Consider the following 23,952-nt stretch of genomic DNA (forward strand, 5'->3'; position numbering starts at 1 on the left):
TTATGAGCCGGTGTGGGGGCCATACTTTAGGGTTTGTTCATGTCACTGATCTAAGCGAATTGGTTATGTGCTTTCACGCTCTTTTGCATATCTATTTAATTTAAATGTTTCTAATGAACGCATCTCCTGTTGGTATCAAGGAGGCAGCTATAACAACACACGATATCATACTCAGGTGTCAATGGCTGCATGGGCTAGTTAGATCCACTTATAATATACTATTAATAATTAATTGTATTCATTTATGAGAAGACGTAATTAGTTCTCATAAATATTAGGAAAAACATCATTGTAAACATGTCTTCAGCAGTTATTTTCAGTGAAGTGCAATGCATTAGACATTTAGACCAAAAAATCTCTGAATTCGCTTAAAATATTGACTGCTCCAATATAAAATAAAATAAAAACAAAAACATATATTAATAGATAAATAAAATAAATAAAACTATTGACTGCACCATCGTTTGATGTTGTGAAAACGGTGTCAAAATTCTAACAAATCCAAAGTCAAACAGCATCCTGGAACATAAGGTTGTAGTAAATTGTGCCAGGTCATGCAATAAACATAAATCACATTTTAGGAAGTCAAATTTCAGTTTACCTGGCTTTGACACGTATCAGTTTGTCAGCGTTGAACATGACACGCATAGTCTTGCCTTCATGTACACATTTGCATGCAAAACAATCAGCCATCGCACAGCACGAAAGATCCCCCCCATTTGGCTTCCACCGATGCCTCAGTGAAAAGGTTCAGGCGGAAAACACATTTCTAATGGTAGGTGATAAAGGGAATGTTGTTCCTTTGCTATGCAACGCCAGAGAACAAGGTTCTGAGGTGATAGACTGTGAAAGCGCCGCATCATCTCCAGAATATAGAAGGAAATCGTAAAAAAAAAAAAATCATCATAAAAGTTAGGTGTTATATTGAGCTCATAACTGCACATTAGCAAAGCAATATGGTTGGAACTGCTGCACCGACTAACATGGAGCCGATATGCTGTGGCAAAAAGGCTACGTTTTGCCATGGAAACAGTCTGCAGTCATACAGATGTTATTTTCTATCCACCTACCTAACAACCTAACTACCTAATCTAGTGTTGCTATTTTTTTAACCCCACTGATTCCGCACAATATCATACATTTTTAAAAAGAACAAAAAAACGATCACGGGCCCGGGTATGTTTGTGTCACAGGTATTTCTTGCAGCAAAATTCCAAAATTGATGGGGAGAGGGGCACACTGGTCAGTGACTCTGCTAGGGAGCCAAGTGAATTCTAAAAGGTATGTTTGGCACAGACACTGCTCATCAACTAAAGGATGCCATAGATACTGAAGCATGGTGGTGGCAGAATCACGCTTCATAGCTCTTTTTCCCAAGGGCGCGATTAGAGTAAAACACTCCTCGGCTTTAATTATACAACATGAAAAAAGCATGACAATGACTATGCGTGCCATGTGACTACATATGCTTACACCGCAAAAATAAAAAGAGCCCATTACTAATTGCCATCTATAAAATCACAACTTCATGTCTCAGATTTCGTCCCCTCAGTACAGAATGCAAGACGTGCATCGTACAGAGGACTCGGAGCGCAGCTTTCTCCCCGAGGCTTCGCGCAACGTGAGGGAAGAGGAAAATATTACAGCATAGCTTTTCGCAGCACTTTGTTTCGCAGAGGTCCCACGCCCATTAAAGCGTCTGGCTTTGCACAGACAGATGAAATTACCCTCAGCCTCAAGGTTCCACACAAACACACACACACACACAGAAAGCTGAGGATACGCATGAAGAGCAGCCGTGTCCCCTACGCTGCACAATGGATCCATCCATCACTTCTTGCAATGGGTTCTGTGGACTCCTCCATTAGTTAGGGGAATGGGTGAGCAGGGACAGGCCTGTCTTGCCGTGGCCTTTAATCCAGAGTTATAGCACAGTGTGTCTGCTTTACTGTTACTTGCGGCACTATATGCCAGCTGTTGCCGGCAGCTTCGTATCTGAGGGCAGTTCGATGCAACACATCTCGGTTATCCGATCATTGATCACAATGGGGGCGTAGAGACGATGTCACCTCCAGGGGAAAAAGGAGGGGGGAGATTCGAGAGTGGCTATAATTTTGAGTAATGCCGCAAATGCATTTTTACAGTTGCTCGTAAAATCCTTAAACTATCAAAAATAAATCCTTCGTTGATTCTTGCCGCAGAGAAATATTCACACTTTTTCACGACAAAGTGTGTCAGCCGCGCCTGTCAACTGGAGTAAAATTGCCCGGCTTGAAGCTTCAATAGGAGGTAAAACTTTATTGCATATGAATGCTGGTCTATTGAAAGCGTAGGGAAATGCTGGATAAAAAAAATGCCAAGATGATGGATCTGGGCCTTGTGTTCCTCAGGACAGCAGAAAGATCACAGTGCCTTTAGCGAGCAACAGAAATGGAAAAAAAAAAAACTATATCTTGATCTACGTAATTTTATACCCCGGGAAAAATATATACTGTATCTTGATGGATTTTTCTTAATGATAACATGAAATGAAAGACTATATTTTTACCATTCCTCAATTTATTAATAAAATGGAGCAGTGGGCTCAAGTCTGGATTTCAAGCAAGTGATACACTTTCAAAGTAGGCTTCCAAGTGTGAAGAGCAGCCAAAGGTGCATGTAGAGTAGACAATGCCGAGCTACCGAGAGCGTGGAGAAAGAATCAAGTGCCAACACTTTGGATTTGTGAGCTGGGAAGAAAGGTTCCAGGAATAAAAACGCTCTTCCAAAAAGTCTTAATTACTTGTAATCACATTAAAGTGTGCACAGGGCACTCCTCCATCCTCTGTGCCTGTGCAAGCATGCGGACTTTCCTTTTCACCCCGTCACGGTGCCTCTATGGCCCTACAGAAACGGAGGACATCCACTTAAGGCAGGAAGAAAAAAAAACTGCTCATCCTTAACTACTTGATTAACAGATGTCGCCCTCCCGATACAAAAAAAGAAGAAAAAAAAAAATCACACCTTCCTCTCACAATACCTCCCAAGTCGCTCCTGAAAAGCAAAGACTCCTTCGCACACTTCTAGAGTTACGGCACGGATCGAGTCGGAGAGGAGAGCAGAAAAGCAGGAAATCCTTTGAGACGCGATAAACAAGAGAGAGGAGGACAAGACGAGGGGGAATAGCAGAAGGACAAAGAACAGCGGCTTTTAGCGGTTATTTGCGCTTTAAATGGACGTGACTAACCAAGTGTGTTTGAAATTGACGGAAATGAAACTGTCGAGGTAGGGTCATTGAACACAGATTTAGAAGTTTGATAATAGATTTACTTTATTTATTTATTTGAGAGGTTAAAAAAAAAAAAGTAGTGTACCCTAAATTTTCCCAAGTTTCCCAACCCTTATTAATTTGCAAAATCTTGATCTTGGCTCAATTTACTCATCAATGGTGCACATCCGATGAATGCTAATTATTATTGTACACCGGTTGGAAATCACGGCGCTAAATTGCGGCTCGTGAAAGGGCGAAAGGATCAAATATGGTGAGAAACTGTGTTTGATGGCGTGTGCATTCGATGAAATTGTTTTGTACATTTGTTCTCACATGTAGGTGGTACAGCTTTTAATCCAGTGCGCTTTGTCGTCGGCAAATTACGTCAGTTTCATGGATTTTCTGTATGTAAATGTTCACTTAGGCGAGCTCACGAGCCGGTACTAAAAGCACCAATCTTGTAATTAGTGGCCGACCACAAAAATCACGCAATCATGGGCTCAGTCCAATAAAAGTTTAAAAAGGTGTCGCTGCACTAAAGGGCATCGTGGCAGCTGGATAGCGTCCAGCGGGGTGCCCAGAGCCTCAGGCAGCCCGGCGAGTAACTTCCTCCTAAATGGGACCGATGTTACTTCCTGTAAGACCATAAACATGGGATGTAGTCAACTGAAGTCAAGCTGAAAATCCTCCGGTGCCACTTAGTAAGGTCAAGAGGTATACACCGTGGTATAATTCGCCCACTATGACAGCTATATGGCCACTGCACTGCAAGCAGAAGGTCCGTGATCCTTTTTACCCAATTTTGTTCAGACAGCCACCTATCAGCTAAAAGGCTTAAAAGGAATCAATAAAAAAAAAAAAAAAAAAAGAGGATTAGGAATTTATCCAATGAGGTCTGAAAACTGTTTTTGCAATGAATGTCAGACACACAGGCTTATCAGAGTCCACTATCAAGAATGTAGGGTCATCTCACGTTTGCCTGCTGGAAAACAACATGACAATGACATATGTGTGTTTGTGTGACATCATTCCACAACACGTATCGTGACCATTACACGAACAATGGATCCATTCATATCGAGACAAGCACAGGAATCCGTGTGTCAGCAGTGAAGCGTAACACCCTCATCGCTCATGCCACTAAAAAAAGGTCCATTTCAACACTTATGTCATTTCACGACAAATGTTTTTTCGGGGGCTGTGATTACCACTTTCTTAGCATGCCCTCATTTGGCCTTGCTACGAAGCTAAGCTCATTTCTGATGGGTTTGACAAATCCAGCAGGTACAGACCTCGACTTTAAAGAGGGCAGAGGAAACGCGGTGCCCTTCCTGTCACTCCCATTTGGAGGCAAATGACGTAGCGATGCGACGAAGAGATAGTACGTGGTGTTCTCGAGATGACTAACGCAGTGGAGCATACACATACAGCTCCAACTACAGCGCCATTGACAATCGTGGGTCTCCTCCCCCAGACCAGATGTCTGTCATAGCAACTGCACTGAACCAAAAGAGGGAGCGCAGTGCCGCAGGACATCATGCAGACTGCCACAAAAAACAAAAAAACTTCAGCACTGGTCCAATATACTTCACGTAGTGTATTTGTGCGGCGCGCGACTGCACATGTGGTTGCGTTTAAAATCAGGAAATGTATTTTTAGAGCGGGTTTTATGAGTCGGTGACGTCATTACGCTGGTGTGCACTCTCCGCGGAAAATGCCAACTCTTCCACTGCCGTACGGCCAAGAAAGAAACTTTGAAACACAGTTCCTGTTGATTTCATGGGAATCGGTGTTCAGTAGCGCCGACCCAAATGGGTCAGTACCGAGAAAAGATCAGTACCCAGCCCCAAGTACGAGTTATTAGGATACGGCGGGAGGGGAAAAAGAATCGTTTCTTTCAAGGCCCCTTTTGTCTCTCAGCAAGAATTTGAAACTGTTCTTCTCCTTTCTACCCAAGCCATCTCTCTATTTGTGCTCCTTTTTCCGGTGTCAATTTGTCTTCCTCGGAGAAAAACGTTGACTAAAAGAATTTCTTTAGCCAAAGAACACGAGGCTTATGCTGGGAGGGGGAAGGGGGGGGGGGGGGGGGACACTTGGTTCTCATAGTTATATAAAAGCGCCTAAAATTGGTAAACTCCATCAAGTGCTGACTGGCGTCATGCCTATATTTGTGCAAGCCATATTCACACATAATTGTGTGTGTGCTGAGACTACACAGCGTGGCAGTCTCCGAATGCAGACCTGCCCTTACTTGACTTCTTAATCTTGCGTTTCCTGCCCCCCCCCTACTGTGTATCTGGGTAGAAAAACTTCACACCACTGTGAATCCTCCACCTCTCCCTTTCCTCTGGATCACAGTCCAACAGCTTCATGCCTGCCTGCCACAGGGCCCTCCATTCCTGCTGTTTCCACCGGGCCACTGCACAAAATCGGCACTTGGCCCATTCCCAAGATGTTCCCACATGCCTCCCAATTTCGAGATTAAATAGCGCTCGTCTCTGAAGTCCTTCCAGAGGCTAATGGCTTTTGTTGCTGGGAATAATCCGCACATCCTCTCCCACATCCCGGGGGTCCGCCGGCCTGTTGCGAACCCCGCCTCGGTGTCTCATCTCAGTCTCAATCTTCCATTTTGGTTGACCTCCCCACCATCCGAATGCACAACTCCCCGCTGTGACGTGCGTGGGCAACTTGGGACCCAAACCACCCGCGACGAAGGGAGGATTCAAGCTAGATGACCGAGCTGAGACCCATGTCGAGTTTTATAGGGAGTCAATGCAAGTGTTGTCTCAAGCTTAATGAAGTCCTTAAATCTTGTTCCCCGGTAGTGAGTTAATTTTTAGCAGACAGACAAGGGCGGGGAGTACCATATTTCCTCATAAGTGGGAAGTGCTGTTTATTTATCAGGCACCTATTACAGACGAGGAGTTTAAAAGTAAGGAAACTATAGTTTTATTAGTTGAAATAGATTTATCGACAGATAAATAATACGGCTTCGTGCGGCGAGTACGTCTGCCTTGGAGTTGTCAGGCTTGGGGTCAAATTTCATTGAATGTACTTTTTTTTTTTTTTAAATGCAGGAGGAAGTCAAAGTAGATGGAGAAAATCCACACAAACAAAGGGAATGTGTTTAAAAGACAGAGATTTGAACCCAGAACCTCAGCACTGGGAGACAGATGTTCTAACCACTAGGTGCAGTGCAGAGTAAGCACAGATGTGAGTGGAACGTAAATGGTCAGAAAAACAACAGTCGGTGTTGCCATTTTAGTTAGCAAAAGAGTTCAAATGGGTTCAACAATGAAATCTCACAATTGAAGTATGACCACAATATTTCCCCGAGGCACCTATTTGGGGTGAGGTGTTTATTTTGCCTCAACAGAGACACCTATTAAAGTGGAGGCCACTATTTGCAGAAATGCGGTATGAAAGTACTTGGGAGCTATCCTCTTGAGGAACTGAAAACATCTATCGGGCAAAAGCCGCAGAAGAGCAGCCTGTGTGTTAAAACTTGATGTGCTTTCAAAAAATAAATGCAGCACAGGAAAAGATTTTTACAAGACCAAGGGATCAAGATCAAAGGGCATTTAGGGGGAACATTTGCTGCAATAAATGTGCAAAGTTGAGAAGTGGCCCAGGCAGCGACCCCGACGCTGTCCAAATGTTTGCGAGAGAAGCTAATCTGGGGCCGTGACGCACGGAGCAGGCATTTGCGGCGATGAGCTCACGTCCAGTCTTGCGAGGGAATAAAATAACAGAGACACGGACAACGTTGACTGAACACTTGGGCTGCCGAGATTAGACTAGTCACGATTATGTCGACAACCCAATCCGTTGACAGCTAATTTAATCGACATGTTATTTATTTATTTATTTATCTATTTATTTGGCTCAATGCCAGCACATTTAAAAAATATAATAATTACAGAGAATGTTTTTTTTCTGATATGAATGTTAATCTAATGTCATTTTCATTTCAGCATTATAACATGAGTATCATCTTGATAAAAGGATACAATTTATGGTTTTATTTAACAGACTAACAAATGTTAATATTAAAAAAAAGGCTGAACATTAGGATGATAAAATATTTTGGAAAAAGTAAAACCTTACAAGTATTAGGTCATACTGATTTTTGTTTTTTAGAAAAATTACAAATAATCAGTCAGATTTTTATGGTGTTTAAAGGTTATTATAATACAAAGAAATAGAACTCGGATTTTTTTGTCTTAAAAAAAGTTTTTAAAAAAAACAACTGGGTAATTTTTTAAAAGTTTAAATACAATATAATAAGATATCAAAAAACGTATGCAAAAAAGGTTTTGAAAAAGTCCAGTTTGCAATGTTTCCATATAAAAGACGTGCGAGTAGGTAGAAGGTGAAGAGGACATGGTACGTTGAAGGCGTAAAAAAGATCTGCATAAAAGCAGATTTATCTACTTTGCGGAGGACCGTGAAGGAGCCTTGCCGCATCTCTGCCCCCACACATCAACAAGCAGACCTCGGCTTACATTGCACGCAAACACATCAACACATAGCTGGCTGTTAGACAGGAGAGCCTGGAGACCACCTGAACCACTGCTGAGGAGTGCAGAAGGGGGGATTGAGGGGAATTGAGCTCAGGATGAGAGCTTTTTGCAGATGTGGGATGTGTAGGGAAGATGAGGTAGGCCCAAGTCCAGTTTTTACGCAAAGGAGATGAAGGCCACATATCATAAGCGGAGATAACTAATGGGGAGTTACACTTGGACCCTCCAATTCTGCGAGGACCTCTAAAAGAAGGCTGAGGGGAGGGTTACATGCAAAAACCAGCCATGAATCACACTCCAGAAACAAGTGAAGTGGAGCCCAGGCCGCAGATTAAAGCGTCAACAGCATGGCAGCCAAACTCAATGTTTTCGTTGCAATGCGCAAATTATAGCTTGCGTCGTCCAAAAAGGCTAAAACACCTCAGAACATATCATCTGAGGATTTATATGTCCAGCTTGACCAATGATCCAGTGAATACATACAGTACAACGATTTCTAATGAACGGAGTCGGTCTATATTTGCTTTTTTGACCACAGCCACGAACCGGTCCTACCAGAAGGTAACTAACCGTTTCTCTCTGTCCGCCCTGAGCGTGTGTTCGTACCTGGCCATGCCCAGACTGGAAAACCCCGCTGGCACGATGAGGACATCAAGGCGGGGGAAGGGATGAACTCCCAGAACCGCCTGGGCCGCGGCTAAACATCGTGGCAACAGGGCGAGGATTCGGCTCTAGGATGACAACATGAAATACATTTATTGAGAACATTTATTCAACAAAGACAGCGGGAAACAAAGGACAACAATGGAGGACAGAGTGCTCACTCCATTCTGGTCCCCTCTGTTGATAGGCAAATTATTTCATCAAAATAATTTGTGTAAAGCATGAGTAAAGCTAAAATCTTAAAAGTATTTAATACAAAAGTTTAATACATCATTTTTCTTGCTTAGTTTAACAGGATATTCAACTGGGACACAGGAATAAACAACTTGAAGCAAGCACACTTTGTCTCTTTTTGTGAAGGACTACTTCCTGCCAAAACACCTGTCATGCTCAGGGAGGGCAAAATAGGCAACATCTGCATCTTCTCAGCACTCACATTCTTTGGAACCATGGTTAGGAAAAAGCTCACTCGTGAGAAAAATCAAATCGACGGCGCGACTGATTGTGACTCAATCGTTAAGCCAAAGCACCATTGCGTTATCATCTGAAGGGTGAACGGTCCCAACCTGAGCCTTGTGCAGTAGGCCGGTGGGTGCAAACACGCGGTGCGGGATCACACGCTGGGACTTGAAAGCGCGCTCGATGAGGCGGCAAGGGTAGTCGCCATGGGAACAAGGGAAGCCGTCATCCAACATGGCTGAATGGTCGAGCACAGAAACGCTCTCGTGCTGAGAGGACGAGGCCGAGCGGGCGGTCCGCTCTTCCCTTGGAACGCATTGAAAAGGAAAAGACAAGTTTAATCCAAAGTTAATAAAAAAGCCTTTTAATAGACTTTTCCCATTGAGAGCAAGCAGTGTGCGTGAGGTATAATACTCCTTCCATGTGTGCTAGCTCTTTGTTCTAAGCGTGGGAATGAAAGTCGTGGAAATATGGACTATAGACAAAACCGCTCCTAAAAATATCAAGGTGTCACTCTGCAATCGTATTCTTTCTGAACGCAACGGCCAGCCAGTGCTGACTCCGTATCCGAGGCTTTTCGAGCCGCATCCAAGTTTCCTTCCAGCCATTCACTGAAAATAAAGGCCTGCCTTGTAGTGGGAGATTCCTGAGGCCGGCGGCAGGCTACGGCTGGACTGCCACGGGAGGAAAACCAGGGCGGGAGGAGGAGGCTTACTGGAAATCACTGGCAGACACAGCAGGGCTGAGGAGCGGGGACCCTAAGCCAAGAGCGCCCTGCAAGCCAGTCCCTCACTGTAGCCTCTATCCATAAAAATGTGTGTCTGCTTTACTTGTTTGCACTCCAAGGATAATTTCTACTGGGCGCCGAATCCAAAGGACGGAATTCTCAGCGCTTTGATGTGTTTGTCATGAAAAGGCTGAGCGAGAGCTGCTGCACCCTAAAGCTCACCATGTTTGGGGGGAATGAAAAGGGAAAGGTTTGTCATGGAATGTGCAATGGCCAGACTCGATTTAATGACGCCAGGAAAGGAGGAGCTCTTGCCAAAATATAAAGCAAACGGTACAAAAAAATAACACGCTACCTGCCAGTGTGGAGCCTGGAAGCTTTTACTATTTCGCGGCTTGAACCTCCGCATGAGGACACTGGGGCGGACTCCCCAAACTCATCAGCCCTTTCGCTCCGCCCTATTACGCACGCGGGAAGTAGTTGAGCGGGGACTTGTTGCCAGCGGCCCACTGCCAAGGTGAAGGTGGAAGCCGGCATGGGCATCGTAACGTAGTAGTTCCACAGCAACAAATCTGTGGAGACGGGAGACAAAGGCTTGTAAAATATCTTACGTGCTATGTTTACATGAAATCAGGGAGAAAGGAATGCTTTCATTGTTTGAGTACAGATGTTTTCCAGATCAGTCAGACTTTTTATACCATGTACCACGTAAAACAAAATACATCCTCTCCAAGTCCAAATGTCTAAAAAGGCAACTAAATGGACAAATTACAACATTAGGTCCCTTTACTCCATAAGAGTTACAAAAAAATCATACTTGTGTCCCCATTCTCAGTAGGCACAACCTGCTCCTCCCCACTCATCAAGACCACACAGTCGTGGGGGGCCCGCACTCTGGCCTGCCACGTTGACATGGCAACAGGCGGCTCCTGGCAAGGGAAGAGGGCTCGGTTGTTGATGGGTGAGCCGGCGGTGTACACACACGCCCTGGAATGAATAATGAATGGGAGACCAAATTCAAACACCTGAAAAGACTAGCACAATTTGGAGTAAAAAAAAAAAAAACGCGGTAAAAGCATGTATATTTAAAAAAAAATACCTTGTGAGACATATCAATATTTTTAGTGATGTTTTTGTTTGATGGTTTGCCATGTTTTTTTCTAATAAATAAAAGTTGGGAAACAATGGATTATCAGACTGCCTAGTTTGACTCACCTGTTGTCCTGGTCTTTGGTCCACCTCACCGAGCCCCCTAAAGGCATCGTCTCATAGTAAATCCTGATGGCCCGAGGGAACTCGCGTGGGGAGGAGACCCCCGGCTTCCACACATGCAGACTCCAGCGACCAGTGTGAAAATGCAGAGGACCACCATCCTGGTCAAGACCAGGTGCACGGCTGCACGCTGAGAAGAGCTCCTGCTGCCTCCTCCACTGAGCAGAAGGCATGGAGAGCAGCTTTTGGATAAGGTCAGGGGGTCCGACGCCAGGAAAGGCGTCCGACAATGAGGTGACGTCTACTTGCTCCACCTTTGACACAGTGATGTCACAGCAGTCCAGCACTAAAATGAAATGACCTTCCGATGAGGACTTGATATGATCAGCTGCCATCCTGACACTTGGAAAATCACTTGGCCGTTGTTCAGTGTTTCTGAACCATGCAGTTTGGTTCCCATCATGTTCCTCGGGTTCTCCAAAAATCGTAGGTTCCAGGAACAGAACCACGCTACCACTAATGACTTTCCTGTCAAAACAAACAGCTAGGTCAAGGGCATAGTGCTTGACTAGAATGTGGCTGGTATTGGCACAAAGTGGAAGGTCGTCTGTATTCGGGTTTAGGTCCCCTTCTTGGTCCTCCATGTCACATAAAAGACAAATAATAATAATTCAAACGTTCGAGTGACAGTATAACGACTTAAGCTCTAACATTTGAATTCCATCGAGACAGAGTGACAGACAGGACAGTTAACACAGGTGCAGTGATATGAAGTCGTGTATAAACTTTGCTTTCCATGCGTTCACAGACCCTGACTGAATTTGAGCCGTGATAAAATGCCCGACTAACATGACCTCGTTTTTATTTTAATTTCAGTCCCTAACGTCAGAACAATAGCAGTAAAATTTAGTATAGAATGGAGAGACTTGACGAACCGCTGAGTCTGACTGACCTGACCGCCCCTCACCGACACACGAAACTAGACCGCCAAAGGTGTCGAAATGTGATGACGTCAAACAAAATTGACAGGAGGGAAATGTAGTTCTTTTCCCATCTCAGGTCTTTTTCATGTTACATAAGTCTAATTGATGATCATCTATTGTGTGAATATCTTGAATGTATCAAATCGCACATATGTTGCGAATTAAGTTCGAAACAATTGCTACGTTAAGGAACTTCAAATGCAAATAACGTTGTCCTATAATTGTGACGTCATAATCTCGCGACTCCAGTAATTTGTAGTTTTTCGTTCTTTTTCCATAATCAGTGCATTGAAACTTTTAGATGGTATTTTCACTTACTTGCTGAAATTTTTTCTAATCTAACCTACATAAAAATATAAAATGAAGATGCAATTCTTCTTTTTAAGTTAACAAGTAATATAGAGTGACAAGAATATTCTATTGTTTATTCAGGTGCTTTGCCAGTATGTACAATACATGTACAGTTAAACTTCGGTGTTGTAAAGAAAAAAAAAATGCAACAACATTGAAATAGATTTAAAAAAAAAAAAGATTGAAAAAAAAAAAAACATTTATACAGTCAGGTACACCGACAACATGTATTAGGAACAAGAATAAGCGCTGTTTACAAAGACATTGCTCCTTTTTTAATTGAAATCTGCAGCATTGAAACGTACTGACAGAAATCTATTAACCACTCTCAGTACGACCCAGTTCGGTTTACACAATTATACATGTATTGATGAACTTATACATCTTTCTGAAATTGTCACTCAAACCCAAGCATTCTCATTTATCTGTGTGTATTGGTTCTCACTGCTTGTGAAAAATTCCTTAAAGTTGTGGTCAGTGAGTCTTGCCATCTTACAATACATCTCAAGGCCAATTATTATATTAGTATGCCTCAAAACTGGTTTGGAAAATATAATTTCATTTAATAGAGTGATCTGTGTAAAAAAATGTTATGAAGTTTACAAAATAGTACAAAAATATGTAATTTACCAAATGTGCCTTGGATAAACAAGCTGCATGAAAATAAAGAACCACCGAAGGCTCGTAAGTGAAATGAGATATTTACAGGACCACTTAGAACATATATCTCCTGGAATACATTGTGCCAAAAAGTAAACACGAACTTAAGAATGTGCACTGGCTTTTGAAATTATTGCTCTGTAAATTTAAAAATATATATACATTTGGCACTGTGAAACTGCAATAAAAATAGTTTAATCAGTACCAAACCCTGACTATTGTTTTTAATCAATATTAATGTAATCTACAAAATAGATTTTAAAATTAAAATGCACTCTTTCCTCATAGATTTGTAGACTATTTTGTGTGTCATGGATCACATCTATAGTCAAGCTAGTACAGATTAAGTCCGTCCACCGCATATAAACTTGTCAGATAACTCCAAATAAGTTAAATAATAATTAAAAAAATAGCAACCTCAAATTTAAACATACAAACATTTAAATCGCACGTTTTACGCTCAGATTAGAATTTCAAAAAGCCCTTTATCACCATTTACAGTACACACACACACACACACGCACGCACACACACGCACAGCATTATTGGCACAAAAATAAGGTCCTAAGCCAGCAAGAACCTAATGGTGAAGATCTCAAAATGTTTACAGCATCATTAGGACATGTGAATATGTTCCAGTGAACGGCTCCATGCATCAAGTCCTGCTCCATTACAATGGAAAGGTCTATATTATTATTATTATTAACACTGGTTATCTTTTTGAGAATTGTGAACCAATTGTCGCGGGGTCCATTGAGGTCGCTGTTGACAATTTATTCCGCCCCTTCACAAAGCGCCACATCCCCGATTCACCGTGGCCCCTCAGGAAACTTCCTCCTGGGTTTTGCGAAAACTGAGACGTTTGAAGGAGTCCCTAGGAAGAAATACCAAAGTGTAAACATACCGAATTTGAGCATTTCCTCTCATAAATCTTGTTAAAATTTTTATTGGCTCTATGCATGTTTTATGTGACTGTAGAAGAGATTTTCAATGATTCAACTCTAATTTCCTGTTAACAGAAATGTGATGTACGTCGATACAGTATACACAAGCATTATGCAAATAAAAGCTGCTTCTTTATTCAAATGTAGCTCTAATTTGAATGTGTGGCGCTGAAGCAAGTGACTTTCACGTGAGCCTTCACCTGTTCTCCAGCCGAGGTCTGATGATGGGCTTGTACAGCTCGGGGATCTTCTTCTCCAGCATGGGCCTCAGGTTCTCACGCAGGCGGTTATAGTTTTTCTTCAGCTCCTGCTGGTACTCCTTTTGGTCTGACGTGATCAAGTGCTTATTCTTCTCCACCGCCTCGCCGCACCTGCAAGGAGGAAAAGTGGTTTATAAAGTGGATCCAAGGCTTCTTACGGTTTTATGGTGCATAATCATAAAAGCACTCTTTGAGGATCTATTCACAGCGGCACGTCGACATTTGCATTGTGTCAAATATCATAGTTCTTTCATCTGCTTTATATTGTATAAGTGTTCCCTTTACTGAATGAACTTTCAGAAGAAAGCTTCGACTTGACTTTTGCATATGATGTCATGACCACAAGCCTAAAACCAGGATCATGAGAGACTCCAAGCAAACCAATTCAAGCGTAATCCAACCTCATACTAACTGCAGCCTGCATCCATTTGACACAAATTAAGAAAGCGAAAACAACCTCAAAAGAGACTTTTGGATGTTTCCATCCGCTAGTATGTAACAACATAATCAATTGCACGCCAGAAGCCGAGCCACGGAATTACGCGCAGGAAAGAGGAACATGGGTAGATTATAATAATAAGGCAAAGCGTCTCAAGTGGGACAGTAAGCATGTACAGGAGGTCCGCTTGCGGTCCTCCACAACGACAAAGCGGTCCGCAGCAAATCAGGGAGACTGCCGTGATTACAAACACATGTCACGGTTAATCCTCAACTTTCGAATGCGGGTGATATGGAAAAGGGATTGGCGTGTAACACAATACGGTGCAGTAAATAGTCAGGCGCACGCTTGACCTGAGGGAAGGCTTTTCCGCGACAACGTCTACTCACGTGGAAGCTGGGTGGCTGCCGCATGACGAGATAATGACATTTACGCTCGTTACTGAAAACTTTTAAAAAGCTTTTTGGTTCAAAGACTGGGCTCAAATGAGCACTGGATGCTCAATTCCCACTATGCTGTGTTTCACACATTTATTTGTATAAAATGTTGTTGTGTCTTGATTAATAATCTGCCATTTTAACCAACAGTTTTTTGGGGGGGTTTTGGACAGTACTGTGACGCCTGTGAGAAACCACATCTCCACAATGTTTACCATAATTACATGACGAAATCTACATAAGATGATTTGTTGCAGGGCTGCCTATTAGAGTGCAGAAGAAAGCTTAGAACTAATATGACACTATGAAAAACTAAACACTCAGATTTTCCCTGCTGTCACACAAAGGCCCCATTCCCCCTGGATCGAAAATAAGAACCGTTTCGGAAATTACAGTAAATATTTGCCAACCTGCTTGTAGCAATCAGCACAGACCGGAATGTGACATGCGAGGGTTTGGAAAATGAAAACCACCTTTTGGAGGCATAAAGGACCAATGGCTAACCAGGTCAACATACACATGCAATGCAGTACACACTTTTCTTCCTCCAAAATTACTTGAACAGACGCATTTCTGTGAGCAGGATGGTTCAAATTATCGTTTTAATTATTCCAAATACAATGAATTCCTTGGGAACAATGATGCTTTGAATGGGAAGAAAAATAGCTTGGTGATAACGTGCGGAATAAAAGCTTACGCTATCATAGAAGGGGGAATGAAGAACAGCTCCATGATACAATGGCTCGTGTTCATTTCTATTCATCCTTCCTGTTTGATTAGTTTCACAATCAGCAGTGATCATCAGCCATTTTGTAACTTTCATCATTCAAAAGTCAAGGCGGAACCATTTTGATTGATTGTGTATTGTATGCTATCTATGTAAAACTTTATTCCAAACTCATTCCACAGCTTTGGTGGCACTTGTATTAAGAAAACCGTTAATATTATCAAATGCCAGTTCCAAGATAGCAGAGAATTAAACTATTGCTGTTTGTGACATTAAATACCTGTATGACGTCATCATCAATTTATTTTCAAATCTTATTAACAGTCGTTAAAATATTTGTACACTTTCCATGAGCAAAATTAACATCCTCCTCCTCCATTCTTACATGGCTTTCGCTCAGCAACGCCATCTTACCTCATAATAAACTCCTTGAAACACAGCCGCAGTTTATTGTGGTGACGGAAGAGCTTGGGGTCCGCTGGGATCTCATTCAGGAAGACCTGGGCCACTTCCAGCGGGCCCTACAATGGGGAGAGAAGGAGCCCAAACACACAAAAGTCAAGGTTCAAGAAAGAGAAAGCAAAAACAAAACCTCAGGAAGGAAAAAGGAGCTTATGAGAGGAAGTGGAGCAATGTTGGAGCGCACCAACAAAAGAAGAATGAGAGATGTCTTCCTGTCACCCACTATAGCAGTGATGTTCTAATGCTGGGACCCAAAAGTGGGTCAGTCTTGGTAAAAATTACAATTAAAAAAAAAGATTTATTGTGCATCCGATAGACAGCTGTAAATATGACGAGAAGGATTTTAAGAATGTGGCTTGTTGCACATTGTGAAGAAAAAGGGCTATAAACCCCAATGTAATGAAATGTGTCTCATTTGCATAATTTCATACATTTAAACATGCACTTGTCATGTTCCTCGTCAGTTCTTGGCACTCTAAAAACAAAACTGCAAGAACACTTTTTCATAATTCATTTGTGCAAAATGTGCAAAGTGGGTCATGACTTAATGACGGGGTTCCACCGACGTTTTCCCATTTTCATATGCATTGTCGTCGTCTAATAGTGACAGCAGTGCAACTGGCAAAAATGTCTAGCTCTTACTGTTGTCACTGTGAATTGAGACCTTTGGTAGCTTTGATTAAAAAAAAAAATATCAAAGTGTCTGCACCACTGGGACAGCAGCAAGTTTGTTTTGCTACAAACGTCTCTGGATCATCCATTGCATGAAAAAGGGAAGGGGAAAGACTAGATGACACTTGGATGTCTCGCTAAGGATGTAAATTAAGACTAAAAGAAGGAATCGAAGAAAATTGTTTTTATGAGGCATTTGTTTGCCTGATGGCAAATCCTCCCCTTGTCTCACGATGGGACCAGCTGAGGAACTCCTGCCACTCGCTGTTTACCAGCTATGACACCTGATGACTTTTCATTGCTTTTCTTTGTTTATCTCGAGTCAATTTTGTTTGGATTTTGTTTGTTGCTATTTTTGAAAAACGTGAGCTACAGTAGAGAACCCCTATCCCAAAGCTCTCGCCATTTGGCTCCTAGTTTCCAAGTACGAGACGTAGTTATCCTAACATATTTGTCACGAAACCGCAGCACCGCTCGCTCGCACAGCGCCCGCTTCATGACAGGAGCGGCTAAACAGCTCTGATTAGCATCCAAAAAAAGCTTCTTTCATGTACTGCGGACCCAAACAGAAGGAAAAGCCAGGCCTCCTGTGCTGATTACGCCGGAGACGCGGATGTTTACGGAGCTGCTGTGCGTTACGCAGCCGTCGGGTCCTGAGTGACGAGACCTGTCAGATTACACGTTCGGAGATAAAACACGGGAGCGTCATCTTGACATCCAGCGCGCCGGCAGGACCTGGAAGCAATCACATCAAAGCGAATCTGGTTGGGGCGAAGCGCGCACGACACATGAAAGGGAGGGTGGCCATGAATTGACATTTTAACTCAATGCGAGGGGGGGATTAAGGTTATGGATGCTTCAAAGACTTTGATCATGTCTCCCACCTGCAATCTGCCACTACAATGCTAATTGTAAATATGATAAGTTAAATGGAAATAATTTATGCTGTCTGTTTAAGACTCCCTCCCCTCAACTGACACATTTAGAGGGGAGCACACAGGGGACAAAGGGGCGACGAAGAGAGAAGACAAGCGTTCGGGGGGTAATATGACCCACTCAAGAATAATACCCAATGTTTTGTGGCAGCTGGGAAAACTTTCTAAGGCCTTTCAGGGGTCTCACACACACACACAAACACACAACACATGTATTACCTGGTTAACAGTGGCTCCCACTGAACCTTGCAGCAACATCTGTAACATAACAGCATCAGGTTGCTCTCTGTGCGTGGCCACCGCCAGCTCCCTGGTCTTCTTCTGCATGTCCTCGATAGCCACCTCAATAGGTGTCAGGTCAAACTGGAGGAAGAAAACTTAACATTGTAGGTAACCTCCAAATATGGCCACAATGTCTTTGGCACACTACCTCCTCCTTCTGGATGACGTTGATGCGGGTTTTGACATATGGGAACGCGTGCATTGTTGTGAGGATGGTCTTCCTCTTGTACTGCTCGTTGAGCTCGCCGCGCGGACGCCCGCTCTTGGTGAAGGGCGTGGTGTACATGAAGCGCCGCAGATTGAAGTTCTTCTCGAAGTTAGTCATTCGGTCTTTCATTTCGTAGTCGTCGAAGTAGGGCTCAACGTACGTAACCTGGATATAGGCCTGCGAAGGAGCACAAGTATATTCACTGAAAGCTACATCATTGAATGCATAACCAAGATCATAATTATTTTTGTTTACTCTATCTTCAGAGATTTTCTTGTTTGGTGGCGTGCAATTAGATTTATGCTAAATAAAATGGGTACCTTGGCTCAATAAATGTTGGGAATAATAAATCATGAGCAACAGAAAGTGTCTTACCTTGTTGGGGTTAAGTTGTTTTCTGTCAACAGGCGTCGAGTCTTTGATCATCACTAGGACGTTCTCTCCAAAACACTGCCCGTAAAAGTTCTGGCAGCCAGAGAAACATGCACATTTTGCACGGCAGCGTATCATTGTTTATGATTATATAGATGTGATCAGTAATTAAAAATCACTTAAAGTGTATTTGTTTGCTAATGTAATGCAGCAACTCTATCTTGACAGTGCCTTTGAGTCACAATTCAGGGAACAACCAAAGTCTAGCTTGGCAGCTATTTGCGGCCCGCTGCACTTTTTTTTAATAGCCTGCCGCATGAACTAATAATAAGATAGGGTAAGAGACCTGTGTTTCATGACTCAAAGCCAAAGTGGGTTCTGCAAACTTGCATTTTTACCTTAAGTGCTGTTCATAAATGGTGGATTGATTTTGTTTATTCTTCCTGCTCATATTGAATGTGAGCAGACCTTTCTAGAGCAATTAATAGAAAGCTCAAACAAGTCATCCCTAATGTAGACACTTTATGCTACGTTTGTCTCTCACCTCTAGCCGGTGAGATATCTCCGGCAGGTGAGTGATGGCCGGCTCCTTGTAAATGAATTCCCGCTCATCCAGGTCTCCAAACTTTCCGCCGTAAAAGCCCACCCGGAAGTAGGTACCGAACATCCTCTTGTGGCCCTGCAGGGAAAGGCGGACATATATCTCCATTATGACTTTCTCCACAGTAGGACATTACAGAGTCATTTTTATTTCTTCTTATTGCCATAAAGGCCTGTTTATGGGCCTTTTATGAGTTCCTACTGTCAGTGACTTTCAGGTCATTTAAAAGAAACAGATGCTGTTAATAAATAAAATAATGAGTAACACAACACCATATTATCTGGGAAGAGGACAAGAGAATAGATTAAATTTATTTTAAACTATCCTCAAGTTGTTGTTTGCATCCTTGTGTACTGTTCTTGTTTACCATGTTTTGTAAATCTCACTATGAACAGCGTGTTTTCAGCGGTTGTTACCTTCTGAATGATATTATCAAAGGCTCTTTGCAGTTTGTCGTGAGTGGACGCCAGCTTCTTGAAGTCACGGTGAGCCTCCAGGATGGGAATGATAACCTTGTAGACCTCGTTAACAGCCTCGTACAGACCTCCCTGATAAGAAAAAAGTAGCGCCGTCTGTTACCATGGTGACATACAGCTCACCAATATTAGACACTAAGTGACGAACGGATGAAAATGGTGGCATGATTTGTCCATTACATTGCTGAACAGCTCAGCGGCCTGCTCCAGCAACCCCACGAGGCCACTCTCGGTGAAGTAGCGTCCCGAGCACACGCCATCCTCGTCGGGGGACAGGATGTCGTCCGACACGGCCGACTCTTCCAGCACATTGGAGGAAATGCTCTGAGGGGGGAAAATCCATGGCTCCAATCAATCACTTAGTCCTCTTAATCAAATTAGCAGTCACATGGCTGAATTGAAAACGGGGAGCAGGAAATGGAACTAATGTGATGACCCTCCAATCAATGACCTGTTGACTGCTGGAGGTCAAGATGTGTTGGGCGCACACATCTCATTGCTAATTGTGTGTGTGTGTGGGGGGTTAGTTTTTCATTACTCGTAGCAAGGAGGTTATTTTGTCATCGGCATGAATTTGTGCATTTTAGTTATTTATAGCACCTTCTGATCAGCAGGCATTTAAAATTAATTATTTATTCACTCACAATGTTGATGTTGTTTAATAATTTAATTAGTATCTTTTAATTTGATAACAATGGACCAAAATGTATAATCAGCAAAGATTAAAAATCGGATACCTAGCAGTTCAACGCAGTTTAATGAGAATCCAAAAATGTTTAGCTAATCATATGAATGCAATATCACATACACTTTTGAATTGTTATAAAAAAAATGTTCTGTGATTATGACATAAGCTGATGTCTGCAACGGTGTCCTCTACCTGGAAGGTGACACTGCCAATGGGCAGGTATTTGTGATCCTCCAGCATGCTGAGGTACTCCGCCACCAGAGCAGCGGCGTGCACCAGACACATCGCCGACTCTGTGTAGCATTTCCTGTTGTTGTGCTTCTCCGCCATGTTCTGCAGCCACGTCAGACGCAGGTCAGGAGACGTCTGGTAGCCTTTTGCTATCCTGTGGGGCAGGCAGGATGGAGGATGTCACTGCTATTGATTTACTACCCAAGAGCATCATAAAGTCTTTTATTCTAAAAGACGATAATCTGGTTTAAGATTCATGAGAGGGACAAAATATTACAAACAGCTGTCAGTATCACGCAGTGCACAAAAACCACAATAACAAACAATTTGGTTGACATTTTGTCCCAGCTGAATTGAGGTTGGCGGCGGCGTACACACGAGACTGGTCGTCAGTCAATTGAAGCAGGCAATATAGGCAAAATTAGGCGGTTGGTGAGTTTGTGCGGGAGGGTCTGGATGTGAACTGTGGCCATCATAAGCTGTCTTGCTATGTTGTCATATGTGCTTCTTTTTTTCTTTGACGTGCGGGTAAAAAAAAATTAATCTTATGGCTGAGACACAATGCAAAATGTCAGACAGGCAAACGAATAGCAACACCGGTGTGGTACGGCCCTTTAAGCAGTGCGTCTATTTAACACAAACGGTACAGCAACACAAATAGAAGGACAATATAACAACACTCACAGGTATATACTCTTTATTCTCTGTGAGAAATAACTAATAATACTGCAGCTTACTTAGTTGTGAAACTATTTCTTGTTGTATGTGTATGACTTATACTAGAAGAAGCAAAATGTGTGGCGGGAACGGGACTGGAATTAATCTCCATTTCCATACATTTCAATGAGGAAACACAATTTAAAATGTGAGATTTTTGAGTTATGAGTATGGCCACAGAATGAATTAAACTCCTAAGGCAAGTCTCCATTGTAAACGGCAAACATATTCAACAAAAAAATCTGATGTCCCAGAGCTGTGATAAGTGGAAAACTGTGATGCCTTTGAAGCATTAGAAGAACAACAATTTTAATGAAAGCCTTGAGGCATTTACTACAGTATTTATAAGACAACCAAATTATGGAAATTATTCTCATAAAAGGAATTCATGTATGCATTGCATTTAGATGGAATGCCAGTTATTCATTTTCTTCGTTAACATTAATTGATGAATCTGGAGGCCAAATTTTTCATACCCTACAACAGAGCAACAAGTGTGGCGAGCTCGCCGGGGTGATTTCAGGTGAAAGTCTATGCACTTCCGTGAATAAGACTGAAACTGGAGCCATGCGTAATAAATAACACATGTAACACGACACATGCCGTGCGCATATGGTCCTTTGGTCTCCTCTGAACCCACTGTTTGCATTTGCATGTAAACAAAAGCGGCTCAGAGGGGAGCCAAAGTGCTAGCACATGGTTGCCATGGCGAGGCAGGCAAACAGAGGCAAAACAAACCCCAGATAAAGAGAGAGAGAAGAGGGTGTGGTGGGAGGAAAGTGTAGAAGGTACCTGTACATGAGGTCCATGAGCATCTCCGGATCCTCTTGGAACTCTCGCATCTTCACCGTGTCAGACAAGATGCTGTTGAGGTTCCTCAGGAGCTCGTCCACCTGGAGACCGAATTATTTATATAGCATCAATATGTTCATTGTAATATACACATTTGCTGCATGTGTTTGTTAAAAAATACAGTACATGGGAAAAATATTAAATTGTAATTGCAATACTAAGGGGAAATAAAATCCCAATCAGAATTTCGTTTTATTATTCGGTGCTAGATAAAATCATAGTTCAAAACATGTGATGTGATTGTATTTAGGAACTAAACGTATTGTAAATTTAAAAACATGATACCTGCTGGGGCAACTGTGTGTTCTGCATCTCAGCATCCTCCTCGGCGTAGGCTAGGATTGTGCGCAGGGAGCGTCTCAGGTGCTCCTCCTCAAAGTCGGAGGATTTGCCCACTAGGGAGGCTAGCGACATAGTAACCTGCATCTTCACCCTGGAAAAGTTCTGCTCCAGACACACACACACACGTATGATGTACGGACAGATAAAATTATGTGTATTGTTTTGCTTGTTGACAGAGGTGAAGAAGTGTGCCACATCCCACAGAGCAGTATCTAATATTTTGTCCCACAACTGCAGCTAAATTTGTCAATTACCCATCACGGCCTCGCCGAGAAAACAAAAATGACGTCAAAAATGTAGCGTGCAAATTGAATCAGCACCCGAACGCATCATGGCGATATTGAATCAGGAAGGCACAGTGGCCTGATTAGGTTGCATCCTCTGCTTGCTGTTGTTTCGCCATTCATTCTTCACACTACCTGTCAGTGACAAGCTACCACATGTGCGCACTCAGGTTGCGAGTGTGTACGTGTGTGTATGTGTGCATGTGTGTGCGCGCTGAGCGCCATCTATCTCCGACATGAGCGGCAAAGCGGGAAATGATCCCCCATTAGCAGAGACATAATCACCCATGGATCATCTCTACGGCCCCATTCTGTTCAACTGAGCATGGAGCCGCAGCCTAACCACCCATCACTGCCCACTAATGCACTTGATGTGTGTCTGTGCGCGCGTGTGTGGTCAAAAACTGCGCCTATATAATAAGATTTGTCTCATCACTCGACATCTCATTTTCTTTCCGAGTTTTTTAGAAGCATCTGAAGCACAAATGTCAGCTTGTGTGTTTTTCGGCGTGAGCATGATGTTGAAAAAAATGGCTTGATATTAGGAAGAAAATTCTATTTGAGTGAGTCACATGGCCACTAAGCTAATTCCCAATGCTGCATCGTCTGCATAAACAAATACATGGTGGGTTGGAGAGGCGTGCACGTTTGTGTGAGTACGAGCGCGCATGTTCCAGAGGCTGCTGTCTGACTTTCATTACACTGCGAATGCTGTAAACGCAGCAAATATCAAAGGAGCACGCTTAGTTTCATTTGAACACACGCACAAGCAGAACCACTTTAGGCACTACTCAGACCCACCACAATCATATGTTGGACATATGCTGGAATTTTGTCATTGGGATTTAGAAATTATTATTCACTCAGACACAGTTGTATCTTGACTGAGTGTTTCAAATTACATGCTCTTCAAATTCAAGTTGTTGCTTGGTCCATTTTTACTCTGTATTGCGAGCAAAAAAAATTCTGAAAATGAGACCAAGACACACCACCACTAGATGGCGGCAATGGGCACTAGGCTAATTCCCAATGCTGCATCGTCACATTTGGACAATCAGATCACACTTGGGAGTGCTAGGATTTTTTTAAGGTAGAATTTGGTGTCACAATATTGCAAACTGCTATTTTAGCGAAAGGCTTCATAGTCATATTACTGATGATCTGGCAGTGACTATTGACTCATATATACTAACTA

At 42.7% G+C, this 23,952-nt stretch overlaps 2 protein-coding genes across 8 annotated transcripts in view; both read right to left on the minus strand.

The window, feature by feature from the left end:
• Positions 1 to 11,948, minus strand: part of aopep (aminopeptidase O (putative)) — a 57,827-nt gene extending 45,879 nt beyond the window's left edge. For 2 of the 7 annotated variants that reach the window (XM_088376023.1, XM_088376022.1), the window contains exons 1-5: positions 10,838 to 11,939; positions 10,440 to 10,609; positions 9,978 to 10,194; positions 9,003 to 9,201; positions 8,380 to 8,504 (exon numbers count right to left, since the gene is read on the minus strand). In XM_088376023.1, coding sequence (XP_088232149.1) covers positions 8,380 to 8,504; positions 9,003 to 9,201; positions 9,978 to 10,194; positions 10,440 to 10,609; positions 10,838 to 11,478 — 1,352 coding nt within the window. In that variant the 5' untranslated portion in view covers positions 11,479 to 11,939. Of the gene's footprint in view, positions 1 to 8,379; positions 8,505 to 9,002; positions 9,202 to 9,977; positions 10,195 to 10,439; positions 10,610 to 10,837 lie in introns of all 7 variants that reach the window. The other 5 variants (XM_088376025.1, XM_088376026.1, XM_088376021.1 and 2 more) reach the window with 5 other exon arrangements.
• A 280-nt stretch (positions 11,949 to 12,228) lies between these two features.
• dock8 (dedicator of cytokinesis 8) overlaps positions 12,229 to 23,952 on the minus strand; it is a 39,936-nt gene continuing 28,212 nt past the window's right edge. The window contains exons 37-48 of the mRNA XM_088376166.1: positions 22,417 to 22,575; positions 22,072 to 22,172; positions 20,524 to 20,716; positions 19,824 to 19,967; positions 19,584 to 19,715; positions 19,111 to 19,245; positions 18,570 to 18,659; positions 18,135 to 18,371; positions 17,924 to 18,067; positions 16,050 to 16,156; positions 13,973 to 14,143; positions 12,229 to 13,702 (exon numbers count right to left, since the gene is read on the minus strand). Coding sequence (XP_088232292.1) covers positions 13,651 to 13,702; positions 13,973 to 14,143; positions 16,050 to 16,156; positions 17,924 to 18,067; positions 18,135 to 18,371; positions 18,570 to 18,659; positions 19,111 to 19,245; positions 19,584 to 19,715; positions 19,824 to 19,967; positions 20,524 to 20,716; positions 22,072 to 22,172; positions 22,417 to 22,575 — 1,665 coding nt within the window. The 3' untranslated portion in view covers positions 12,229 to 13,650. The remainder of the gene's footprint in view (positions 13,703 to 13,972; positions 14,144 to 16,049; positions 16,157 to 17,923; positions 18,068 to 18,134; positions 18,372 to 18,569; positions 18,660 to 19,110; positions 19,246 to 19,583; positions 19,716 to 19,823; positions 19,968 to 20,523; positions 20,717 to 22,071; positions 22,173 to 22,416; positions 22,576 to 23,952) is intronic.

This window comes from Syngnathus floridae, chromosome 5 (genome assembly GCF_059516105.1).
Source record: "Syngnathus floridae isolate MCC-2025c chromosome 5, RoL_Sflo_1.0, whole genome shotgun sequence".
NCBI lineage: Eukaryota > Metazoa > Chordata > Actinopteri > Syngnathiformes > Syngnathidae > Syngnathus > Syngnathus floridae.